Raw genomic sequence first — 12,289 nt, 5'->3', positions numbered from 1 at the left:
ATTTTAGCTCACGAAACCAAAGACCAAAATACACAGTGTACTTTTATTGGTCCTTTCCTGTGAATGAGACGAGCATCTAGTTTTTTAGACCTTTGAAAAAAGGAGGATGAGGATCCCCTTATGGTAAGTCTGTAACAAATAGGAATTGAAAACTTGTGAACCTAAATTACTGGAGTAGGTAACACCTCTATGTTATATTTTTCAGCTTTGGGCCCACTTTAAAATGCTGTAGTTTAGATGGTACTTCCTACCAAAATAAGCTCTGAAAGGCAGGGCTTATTTTGTTTCTCATTCCTTCAGAGAACATAATTTGATCCAGATGAGTCTCTGCTAGATTCTGCCAGTGTAGCATTTAGCAGGGCTTGTTAATATACAAAGTGGTACTTCGGTTTCTTTTATTTTTGACTTTTATGGGCTTAGGGTTTTTCTTTTTCTCTCTCATTTTTGCCATGCCAGTGAGTAGCAGACTGACTTATGTAGTTTTTTTAATTTTAATGTAATTATCCAGGAGGGCAGCTGGCAGTCAACCTACTAGTATAGTAGTCCTCCCCCACTTATCCGGGGTTTTGCTTTCCACGGTTTCAGTTACCCGGACATCCGTGATCTGGAAGCAGATGATTCTCCTGAGTATTGTCAAAAGGTCAATAGTAGCCTAACTGTACATCACAATGCCTATGACTTTCACCTCATTTCATCCCATCATATATTCATTTTGTCATCTGACATCATCCTGGTACCACGAGGTATTTTAAGAGAGAGAGAGAGAGAGAGACCACATTCACATAATTGTTATCATAGTATATTGTTATAATAGTTTTATTTTATTATTAGTTATTGTTTATCTTTACTGTACCTAATTTATAAATTAAACTTTATCATAGGTCTGTATGTACAGGAAAAAACAGTATATATGAGGCCCAGTATACTTTCTGTGATTTCAGTCATCCATTGGGGGTCTTGGAATGTATCCCCTGTCACAAAGGGGGTACTACTCTATTTACTCAATGTGCTTATATCTTGCTAAGCACTGTGAGGGAAATAATAGAGGAAGAAGGCAGCTCCATCTTCAGAGATCTTAGGATTGTTAGGGACATAGGATTAATCATATGAAAATTGTTAGGTAACAGAAGGAAATAGTAGATGAGTATTTCTCTTGCTGTCTTCAGCTTTTTTTTTTTTTTTTTTTTTTCCTAATGGGAGAGTATTGTATTCCTCAGGGAGATTAAGGTTAAAGAATAAAAGTTGAGAATCATTGCAATAAATGCAGTGTAGCTGACTGAGTTGTAAAGTGTGCTTTAGAATGCAGTATAGGGTTTTCAAAACATTGGGTTGTAACCCATAGTAAAAATTATATTTTACATCATGACTGAGAACATGCCAGTCTGTGTGTGTGTGTGTGTGTGTGTGTGTGTGTGTATTCATGAAATGAAAATTTTTTTTTTCAAAATAATTCCTTTTAAAGCATCCACTTGTACTCTCATAATCACTCTTCTATTCCCAATCTGTTCTCTAGCTCTCCCTCTCTTTTCCCTGCTTATCTCCCTCCCTATTTTCTCCCTTCCTTCTTAATTCCCTTTACAGCCCACTGTATTATTTTGCAAGTCTGTGTGGATACTCTGCTGGGCACTGAGATTAAGGCTGAGTAGGCAGACATGGTTCCTGTTTTCAAAGATCTTACAATCAATTGATAAAGATAGACACATTTATTTTCATTATTTTTGTTTTAAGTTTATTTATTTTGAGAGCAAGCGAGCATGAGCTGGAGATAGGCTGAGGGAGCGAGGGAGAGAGTCAGCACAGAGCCCAAGACACAGCCTGACCCAGGGCTCAGTCTCAGGAACCATGAGATCACGACCTGACCCAAAATCAAGAGTCAGACTCTCCACCAACTGAGCCACCCGGGCGCCACAAAGATAGACATGTTTAAGAACTTAATATAATAAGATATGATACTCTGAAAGGTAAAGTAAAGGCTGTAGGAGGCCATTCATTCAGTTTTTCAGAAAGCATTTATTTAGTACTTCTTTGTGCCAGGAACTGTTTTAGGTAGTAGAGATTACAGCAATGAACCAAACAAGGTAAATCCCTTTTCTCATGGCATTTACATTCTGGTGTGGGTGAGAGTGGTATGTATATGTAAGAAACAAGTAAATATAAGAATCAGTCAACTTCAGATCATGATTAGGGAGATGATGATAGTAAAACAGTAATGTAATAAAGGTGATTGAGAAGGTAATCTTAGGTTAGATAGTCAGGGAAAGGTCTGAGGAGCTGGCATTTGAGCTGAGCTCTGAGTAGTATTAAGAGCCAGCTGTGTGAAGATCTGTGGGTTAAACATTCCAGGTAGAGGGGATAGAAAATCATACCTTGTAGAAGAGGCACATCCTTGGTTAACTTACAGTATAGCAAAGTCTTCCTGAAGAGAGAATCAGAGAAGTTTGTAATCAAGAGGACATCAGACAATTAGTATTCTAGAGGATTTCAGAAGAGGAAGAGGTCAGTGTAAGTTTGAGTGCTTGGGGCAGGTCCCGTGGTATAAGCATTGATGTGGGTGTGGGAATGGGAGGCGCTATTGGAACTTAATGTTATTTTCACAGGGAACAGGTGAAAAAGTGATAGAGGGCCAAATTAAGGAAGATTTTGCTTGAGAGAAGAGGATAATGTAGGCAGTGAGAAGCAGGGATTAATGATGTGATGAAGTCAGCATCTGAGTTGCAAAGTTGACCAAGTGGAATGATAGGCTAGAAAATGGGCCTTTAGACTTCCCCTTCCAGGGTGAGTCGGTATAATTGCTGTTGTACTTTTTGTCAGTTTCCTGATTAACTTGGCAGCTGCAGAAATCTGTTTGCAAATATTGCTTTGTGATCATCTGTCTGCTTAGTTAGCCAATTGGTAGAGCATTGAGGGCCTAGTCCCAGTGTGGGCCAGTAAATTAACTCTGTTGCAGGGTTAAACACTGCATATGTGAATCTGGCCAGAACAGGAGATCACAATGGTGGTCAGAAAGAGGGCTGTCATAGTGTTCAGATATTAGTGCAGAAGAAAAAATATCCTGTTTTATTGATCAAAGGTTAGTAGCGGTGTCTTAATTTTAATTTATTCTTCATCCAACATTTGAGAACTTACCTTGGGTCAGCCACTGAACTAAGTTTTAACATAAAGATGTGAATGAGAAGGCCAAGTGTAAACATATAATTAACACATTGCCCTTTAGTTACTAGTTAAAAAGGATTGGGGGTGGGGAACAGAGAAGATAAACCAAATGAATCAGTTTGGGGTACTAACATTTATTGAGTGCCTCTTTTGTATCATATACTGTGATCAGTGTTTTCCCAATAAGAGCAGCTTTTTAAAAAAAAATGAGATATAATAACTGTAATTATACCAAAGCTTTTAAGACAAAAGCTCTTTTTTACCTAATCTCATTTTGTTGTTACAGTAAACTGATGTAGTAAGAAGAGGTATAATAATTATCCTCATTCTGTAAATGAAGATCTGTAATGTCTGGTCATATTGTGTGGCTTGCCTAAGACAAGCTATTTAGTGATTGGATGTATTTACTATTCTTGACAGGAATAAATAAATAAAGGTTGGATGAACTACTATTGAAGTTAAACTAAGAATAATAGGACTTTGTCTGGAAGGACAAAGAGGACTATATTCTGAATACAGAATCGTAAAAGGACTAACTAGATAAGGTCTACATGTATTTGCTTACCATATCCCAGAAATATGAAAACTAAGAGGTTGGAAAAAGCAAAACAAAAACTAAGAAGCCTCTGGAAGATTGTCTTGAATTACAAATAGAAGTATGTCTTTACATGGTATGAAGTACATTCAAAATCATGAGTATGAAAGACAAATTTATCATGAAGATGTTGGACAGGTTTTAAATAATTTAACATTTCTAAATATTTGAGTACCTTGCTAGGCCTCGGTTCTTGGTCGGGGCACTGGACAGTGTATTGGTAAATAAAACTTGCAAAAATATTTTTTCCTTTTGGAAGTTATATTCTAGCAGATGAGTGGGGAGCTCACACGGTAAACAAATACATAAATAAAGTACATAGTAAGTCAGATGGTACTAAGTGCTGTAGAGAAAAACAAAGCAGAGAAGGAGGAGGGGGGTAAGAAGAGCAAGGCTGTGTTTGGAGCATTGCAGTTTATTTATTTATTTATTTTTGTTAAAAAATTTTTTTTTAGTTTATTTATTTTGAGAGAGAGCAAGCAGGAGTGGGGAAGAAGCAGAGAGAAGGAGCGAGAGAATCGTAAGCAGGCTCCACACTGACAGTGCAGAGCCTTACACGGGGCTTGAACTCAAATCATGAGATCATGACCTGAGCTAAAAACCTAGAGTTGGCCGCTTAACTGACTGAGCCAGCCAGGTGCCCATGGGGTATTGCAGTTTAAAAACAGGGTGATCAGGGGCACCTGGGTGGCTCAGTCAGTTGGGTGTCCGACTTTGGCTCAGGTCACGATCTCACTGCTTGTGGGTTTGAGCCCCACGTCGGGCTCTGTGCTAACGGCTCAGGGCCTGGACCCTGCTTTGGATTCTGTGTCTCCGTCTCTCTCTGCCCCTCCCCTGCTTATGCTCTGTCTCTCTCTTAAAAATAAATAAATGTTAAACAAAATAAAAATAGGGTGATCAGAGAAGCCTCACTGGGAAGATAGCATTGACCAAATACCTAAAAGAGTATAGATAGCAAGGAGGCCAAGGTTGCCAGGGTTGAGTAAGTGAGGAAGGTGGGAAAGAAGAAGGTAAAGTTGGGGAAGGGCAGGGGCACACAGGATAGATTGTGTAGGATTCTATGGACTATAATGATTGTACTCGTAATGATTTTGACTTTTATTCTGGAGGAGATTTGCGGGGGATAATGTCATGATTTTGACTTAAGTGTTTTTTTTTTTTTTTTAACGTTTATTTATTCATTTTTGAGAGAGAGAGAGCTCACAATCAGGTGAGGGGCAAAAAGAGAGGGAGAGAGAGAATCCAAAGCAAGCTCTGAGCTGCCATTGCAGAGGCCAGTGCAGAGCTGGAACTCACAAACCGAGAGATTAAAGGAGCTGAAGTCAGACGCTTAATCGACTGAGTGACCCAGGCATCCCTGGACTTAAGCTTTTTGTTTTTTTGTTTGTTTATTTATGTATTTTGAGATAGAGAGAGAGAGAGAGAGACAGCGAGCAAGGGTAAGGGCAGAGAGAGAGAATCCCAAGCAGGCTCCATACTGCCAGCGCAGAAGAGCCCGACATGGGACTTGATCCCATAAATAGTGAGATCATGACCTGAGTTGAAACCAAGAGTTGATGCTCAACTGACTAAGCCACCCAGGCACCCTGACTTAAGTTTTAAAGAATAATTCTGACTGCTATCTGGGATAAAGGGAGAAGCATCATTTGGGAAGTTATTGCAAGAATCCAACTGATTTTTAATGTAAAGGAAGAAGGGAAGACTTTCAGTATAAAATCCCTACTTTTTGAAGACACAAAAAATTTTTTGATGAATCTGTTGGGATCTGAACTTTTTATCTGTGAAATAGCATCTCATGTTCATCAATATTCAAAGTTCGTGTGTTAATTACCTTTGATTCTTTGACATCGCTATGTTATTAAGTGCTAACGTGAATTGCATGGTTTGATTCTTCAGATGGCCGCCAAGAGCGGGTTATGTTCGACAAAATTACGTCTCGAATCCAGAAGCTATGTTATGGACTTAATATGGATTTTGTTGACCCTGTAAGTAAATATGGTTTATATTTAAACCTTGTTTCATGTGATTCTTTTTACTAGTCTCTTATCTCTTATCATTCACTTGATACATATTTTGGTTTGATATTTTGGTTATGGCGTTGGATATAAAATGTGAATTCATTGCTTAATGCTTATTTTCTAAAAAACAAAAACAAAACAAAACTTACTTTCTAAAATTGGGTCCTGTGAGTTCTTTTCAGATAACTATGAAAAGAACTCACAGAACTCACTCTCTGGAAAGAACTCACAGGACCCAAATTTAGAAAGACTTCCTTGAGTAAATTGTTGTATTCATAAGTGGAAAAGCCTGTAGAAAAGCTTTTTTTGGAGTTATGGTCATTTGGATAGGAACTGGTTTGAAATTTGCTTTTTTGTTATCTATGTAGAAAGAATACATTTAAGTAATATAAAGTGGATTTCATGGACAACATTTAAATTAAGGAGAACTATTCATAAGCAAGTTTTTCTGTTTTTCTCATTTTTTGTAACTTAGCTACTCTAGACCCTTATCAACTCTTCTCTGGATTGCTGTCTGTAGTGGTCTCTAAAGTGTCCTCCTGGTCTTCCTCTAATCTTGCCCTCTTCAGATGCATTTTACACATAGCTTCCAAGATGATCTTTGAAATAGAATCTAGAAGAACCCTTTTTCCAAACCCATTCATATTGCCCCAGCTTTATTTAGGTATTTTATCTGTACTGTTGTGGGGCTGGTGCTGGCCTCATAGCATTAATTACGTGATATGGAAATTCGTTATATGTCTCTGTCCTCCTCTAGAATCGAGGGTGGGCTGTGTCTTATTCTTGTGATATCTAACAGTGCTTGGCATATATGTAATTAGACACTTGATAAATATTGAATTGACCAAAATGTTCAAAAGAAAATAATTTTAAATAACCTTAGAATATGCATATTATAAATTCTTTTATATTTAACAATATAAATAATATTATAAATAAATAGGAATGTAAGTAAAATATACTTATATTTTACATTTGTTTTTATATTTAGGAATTCTAAATAATAACTAGAATAGTTGAATATTAGAGTTGGAATGAATCTGAGAGATCAAACTATTTCATCTTCCTGGTTTAGAGATAAGAAAATTCCAAAGACAGGGGAGTGAGATGTACCAGTGACTTGTTATTTTATCCTGAATTCTGATTACTTGCCATGTAGCACCAGAAGCTATTCAGAAGACTTCACTCCTCTTTTACTGAACATAACTTATATCTTGGATCTGAGAAGAAAGTGATCAGGAGCAACTTGGGCTTAGGTATAATATAAGTAGAATTGATTATAAACTAGTGATACACACACACACACACACACACACACACACACACACACTTTTTTTGAAGGGGGCATGCTTTGGTTAACTGGGAAGTGCATTGATTTTCTGTTGGATTAAGGTGTCTTAAAGATTCAGTCAACACTTAGAATTTGTTTTTCTTTATTTTGTTTTTAATGTTTACTTATTTTTGAGAGAATGCGAGAGACAGTGCAAGCAGCGGAGGGGCAGACAGAGGGAGACACAGAATCTGAAGCGGGCTCCAGGCTCTGAGCTGTCAGCCCAGAGCCCGACGCGGGGCTCGAACTCACGAACCGTGAGATCAATGACCTGAGCCGAAGTCAAGACGCTTAACCGACTGAGCCACTCAGGCGCCCCTAGAATTTGTTTTTCTTAAAAATATGTGGTAATAACTTGTGCACTGTGTGTTTTAAAAAGGGGAACCTCTTACAGTATGGTCTTGAAAACAGTGAAATACAGTGAGGTTGAATGGGATGTGGAGCAGAAGACTTAGTAACTGTGGGCAAGTCCCAGTATCCTGAGCCTTAGTTTCTCATGTAGAGTGGTGATGGTAATAATGTCCATCTCACATGGTGACTGAAATGTCAGAGAAGATTATGAAAATTGAGCTACTTTGTGGCTACTTGTGAAGTGCTAAAGAAAGGGTAGTCATTAAATTATTTGATGAGTCTGCCTCAACCCTAATTTATACCTTTATCTCCTTTAATTGGAATGATTGAAGTTTGATTCATTTGTTTTCTCATCCTTGTCCTTAGGTAGAATTGGGGAGAAATGGGTAAGTATATAGCTCAAACCCTGGTCACAGAGGGAGAATTTGAATGAAAGATGAGGAAATACTTATAAAATCACTGGTTTGTTTTTAGCTATTTTCCTGTGAGACTGTTAATCTTTATAAAAGCTATACTTGGATTTTCTGTTTGTTTGGTGATACCTCTTCATAGCAAATGTAGTATGCATTGTCTGGTGGATCTATTGGTTTATGTGTTCTTATTACTAAGTTTCCCATAGTTTATTCTGAAAGATAATTTTTCAGGAAAGGTAGTTGTCTATTTTGTTTTGATAACAAATTTGATGGCTTTATTCATTGCTCTTTTAAGGAGGCTAGTGGTTCTTGGAGAAGCTCAAGTAATTCGTGGTTTTGTTTTTATAGGCTCAGATCACCATGAAAGTAATCCAGGGCTTATACAGTGGGGTCACCACTGTGGAACTAGATACTTTGGCTGCTGAAACAGCTGCGACCTTGACTACCAAGCACCCTGACTATGCCATCCTGGCAGCAAGGATTGCGGTCTCCAACTTGCACAAAGAAACAAAGAAAGTGTTCAGTGGTGAGTCTCCAGGAAAAAGTTAGACTTCTCAGAAAATTTATAAGGCTACTAAAATGAAACCTTAAATATCAAAAGTTACGTCTTACTTTAAAAGTGTGCGTGTTAGTGGCAGAGAAGAGACTGGAACTTCTGTTTCTCCATGCTGCTGACCTGCATGAGAAAGTCAGTGGATCCTTTTCTTCTCTCTCTCTCTCTCTCTCTCTCTCTCTCTCTCTCTCTCTTTTTTTTTTTTTTTTTTTTTTTTTTTATTAAAGCCCATCAGTGGTTGGTGGTGGTTTGGTTGGTAAAATGAGTAATATTTATTGGCAAGTTCTAGGTTGAACAAAATGTCTTTTGTCACCATTAGCAAGCATTTCATTCCATCACTCATTTTATAGCTCAGGGAATGTGGGCAAAAGAAGGTTAAATAATTTGTTCAGTGTGTAAAAAGTGATATATGAAGAGTCAGCTGGTAGACTGAGAGTACAAGTCTTTTGGCTCAATTGCAGATTATTATTATTTGGGGCTCAAATATCACCCTCTTCATTGGATTTATTGTATGTATATTAGTTTTCCCAAAATTGTTCTATAGATTCAAGATAATCCCAGTCAAAATGTCAGCATTATGTGTGCTTATATAAGTTTTATATGTAAATGCAGAGAGCCACACTCTGCTATCTGCTATGATGTCTTGAAGAACAAAGTGAGAGGGCTAACTGTTTATAGAAATGAAATGCTTGTGATGATAAATTATGAATTTAAAGTTGAGTTTCTATTCTGTTGGGATAAAAAACAATTGAGATAATAATTTCTGCTTTTCTGTATTTTCAACCAATAATTCTCAGTGGGGTTGGTCATCAGAATCACTGGGGAATCTTTTTCACATTACAAGAGCCTATGTTTACTCTAACTCTGGAAGATGTTTCCTTTACTGAGGTATTAATCTATATTTATTCAACATGTATACGTTTATTGAGCACTTTCTATGCTAGGCAGTCAGATAGGGTGGCATGAAAAAAAGGGTTGAAAACCCTTAGACTGTTATCTGAGGATTGAATTTGCTGTTAAGTGATTTTGATATTTATTTATTTATTAAAATTTGTTTTTTAGATGTGATGGAAGATCTCTACAACTACATAAATCCACATAATGGCAAACACTCTCCCATGGTGGCCAAGTCAACACTGGATATTGTTTTGGCCAATAAAGATGTATGTATAATGCTTTTCTGGTGAAAATTTTTTTATGGATTCCTTTTTTTTTTTTTTAAAGCAACAAGCATATTTTTAAAAATTTAAACATTATAAATAGTATAGGTAAAAAGTAATTCTTTCTCCTTCTCTGAATCCTGCTTTCTAGAGCAAGAATGTTTTATCATTTTTGACTATATTTTTCTAGAGCTGTTCTATAATATATGTGTGTATGTGTGTGTGTGTACGTGTACATATATATTTTTCCTTTTAGTGGTAGTATACTATGCATACTGCTCTTGCTGATACTTTTTTCACTTTAAGTTTATCCTGGAGATAGTTTTATATCAACATTTATGAACTTACCCTACTCTTTCTAACAGCTGCATGGCTTTCCAGTTTATAGATTTATTATCATTGTACATATATGTAAGAATTGCTCTGGTGATGAATATTTGTTTTCCATTTCTTGCTGCAGCAAATATCCTTGTATGGTAGGTGCTTTGCTCATAGATGAGTATATCAGTAAGATAAATCCCTTCAGTGGAGTTGCTTAGCCAAAGAGTATGTGCATTCAAAAATTTAGTAGACATTGCCAGACTGACTCCCAGCATAAAATCTTTAGAGATCTTGCTCAGCAACTTAAAAGTTGTCCACTTGTGGGGCGCCTGGGTGGCTCAGTCGGTTGAGCGTCCGACTTCAGCCCGGGTCACGATCTCGCGGTCCGTGAGTTCGAGCCCCGCGTCAGGCTCTGGGCTGATGGCTCAGAGCCTGGAGCCTGCTTCCGATTCTGTGTCTCCCTCTCTCTCTGCCCCTCCCCCATTCATGCTCTATCTCTCTCTGTCTCAAAAATAAATAAACGTTAAAAAAAAAATTAAAAAAAAAAAAAAAGTTGTCCACTTGTGTTTTAATCCCTTTCTTAACTAGACCCACAGGACAAAAAAGGGAAAGATGTGTAGGTCTAGCCAGCCCTTTTGTACATGGATTTATTTACCATGTTTTTACCTTTGGTAATAGAATGATTAGTCAACTGTCTCTAAATGTGTATCTGATGTTAAAGAGAGTGAGAGAAAACTGAGTTGTTGTGTGTTGTTCATATGTGTAATCTTGAAGACAGGTTAAAAACAAAAATAGGGGCACATGGGTGGCTCAGTTGGTTGTATCCATCTCTTGATTTCAGCTCGGGTCATGATCTCACAGTTGTTGGATCCAGCCCTGCCTTGGGCTCCACGCTGAGCATGGAGCCTGCTTAAGATGCTCTCTTCTCCCTTTGCTCCTCCCCCCCTCATGCACGCTCTCTCTCTCAAAAACAAAACAAAACAAAACCCCAAAAATAACAGCAAAAACCTGTATTTATAAAATAAATACTGATAATCATGTATTTCAGTTCCCCATTACTTGGGCTAGGCACCTACCTGCCTTTGACAACAAAGATGCCCTTAAATATTTAAGAGTAAAGGAGGAGTGTCATATAGATTTTTCTAGTTCTTGGGCATGGATCATTATACAGAAAGCATTTCTGTTTTGTGTTTTGAAGAACAATAATAACTCCATTTTTTTTCTATCCAAAATGACTATTTGTACCTAGTTGCTTTTGTTTTCCTCTAAACAGCTTTATAGCAAAGAAAAACTCTGTAACAGTGACCAATTTTGCTATAAATCTCATTGTCATGACACTAGTTTATTTAAAACCTGCTAAAAGACCATAGATTTTGAAGAGCCTTAGAATTGATGTAATCCTACCCTCTGTCATTCTTTATTAAACTGTTATGTGCAGTTTAAAATGGGCTAATTTTGAAATAAAAATATGTAGTAGTAAATATGTGGTACTAATACCTTTAAATTAACAGGTAGTCTAAAAACATGTTTAAGGATGATAATGTCTCTTTTATGCTTATGTTCTTTCCTTCTTTAATTACAGATTAACTGTAAATATAATAGGGGAAGTTTGGAAAATCCCATTTATATTTTTACTTATGTACAGCTTACATATACATGTTCTCTTTTAGTCTTTTAATATACATGTTTTAAACCTAATCAAGATACTCTATATACTGTTTTACTTTCCTAATGTTAGATATAAATTTCTAGTCTACAACAATACTTAGTGTTCTTCCTTTGTATCCTATGTCAGTTTTAGTTTCAGGGCTGAAAGAAATCAGATTTTGTGAAAATCTAATTATCTTAATTATGGTTTTTGTTTGTTTGTTTGTTTGTTTTTTAACCTCTATTAGCGCCTGAATTCTGCCATTATCTATGACCGAGATTTCTCTTATAATTACTTTGGATTTAAGGTAAATAATGGGTTTTAAATAAGTGGGAATTCCTCATTAAATCAGCAAACACAGGTTTTTGTTTATGTTTTAATGATACAATTATAAAAACAAAAAGTTTTGGGAGTTGGGATGGACCTGGGGGATTAGGTTAGGGTGGCGATGGTTGTTTGAATTCAGGAAAGATAGCTTAATCCATTTGCAGTTTTTGAATTTTACAGGTATTACTTGTGGATTACTTAAAGAGATATGTAGATACTTGGCTAGAATTATTCCGTATTATTCTATTTATGTAACAACTATTTATTGAATCCCTACCATGTACAAAGTGCATTTTCAGGTACTTTTGTGTTGATAAACAGTATTGTGCAATGATTGAGAACATGAATGTCAGGCCATCTGGGTTCAAATCTCTGCTCTCTTATTGAGCTGGTTAATTTTTTTTTTTTTTTTTTTTTTTT

General features: G+C 36.7%; 1 protein-coding gene across 1 annotated transcript in view; it reads left to right on the top strand.

Moving 5' to 3' along the window:
- RRM1 (ribonucleotide reductase catalytic subunit M1) overlaps positions 1 to 12,289 on the top strand; it is a 36,376-nt gene that overhangs the window by 1,876 nt on the left and 22,211 nt on the right. The window contains exons 2-5 of the mRNA XM_049651522.1: positions 5,645 to 5,733; positions 8,209 to 8,386; positions 9,476 to 9,576; positions 11,790 to 11,849. Coding sequence (XP_049507479.1) covers positions 5,645 to 5,733; positions 8,209 to 8,386; positions 9,476 to 9,576; positions 11,790 to 11,849 — 428 coding nt within the window. The remainder of the gene's footprint in view (positions 1 to 5,644; positions 5,734 to 8,208; positions 8,387 to 9,475; positions 9,577 to 11,789; positions 11,850 to 12,289) is intronic.

Source organism: Panthera uncia, chromosome D1 (genome assembly GCF_023721935.1).
Source record: "Panthera uncia isolate 11264 chromosome D1, Puncia_PCG_1.0, whole genome shotgun sequence".
In the NCBI taxonomy this organism is placed as follows: Eukaryota; Metazoa; Chordata; class Mammalia; order Carnivora; family Felidae; genus Panthera; species Panthera uncia.
The sequence above is the reverse complement of the archived record's forward strand: the minus strand, read 5'-3'. Positions and strand labels throughout refer to the sequence as shown.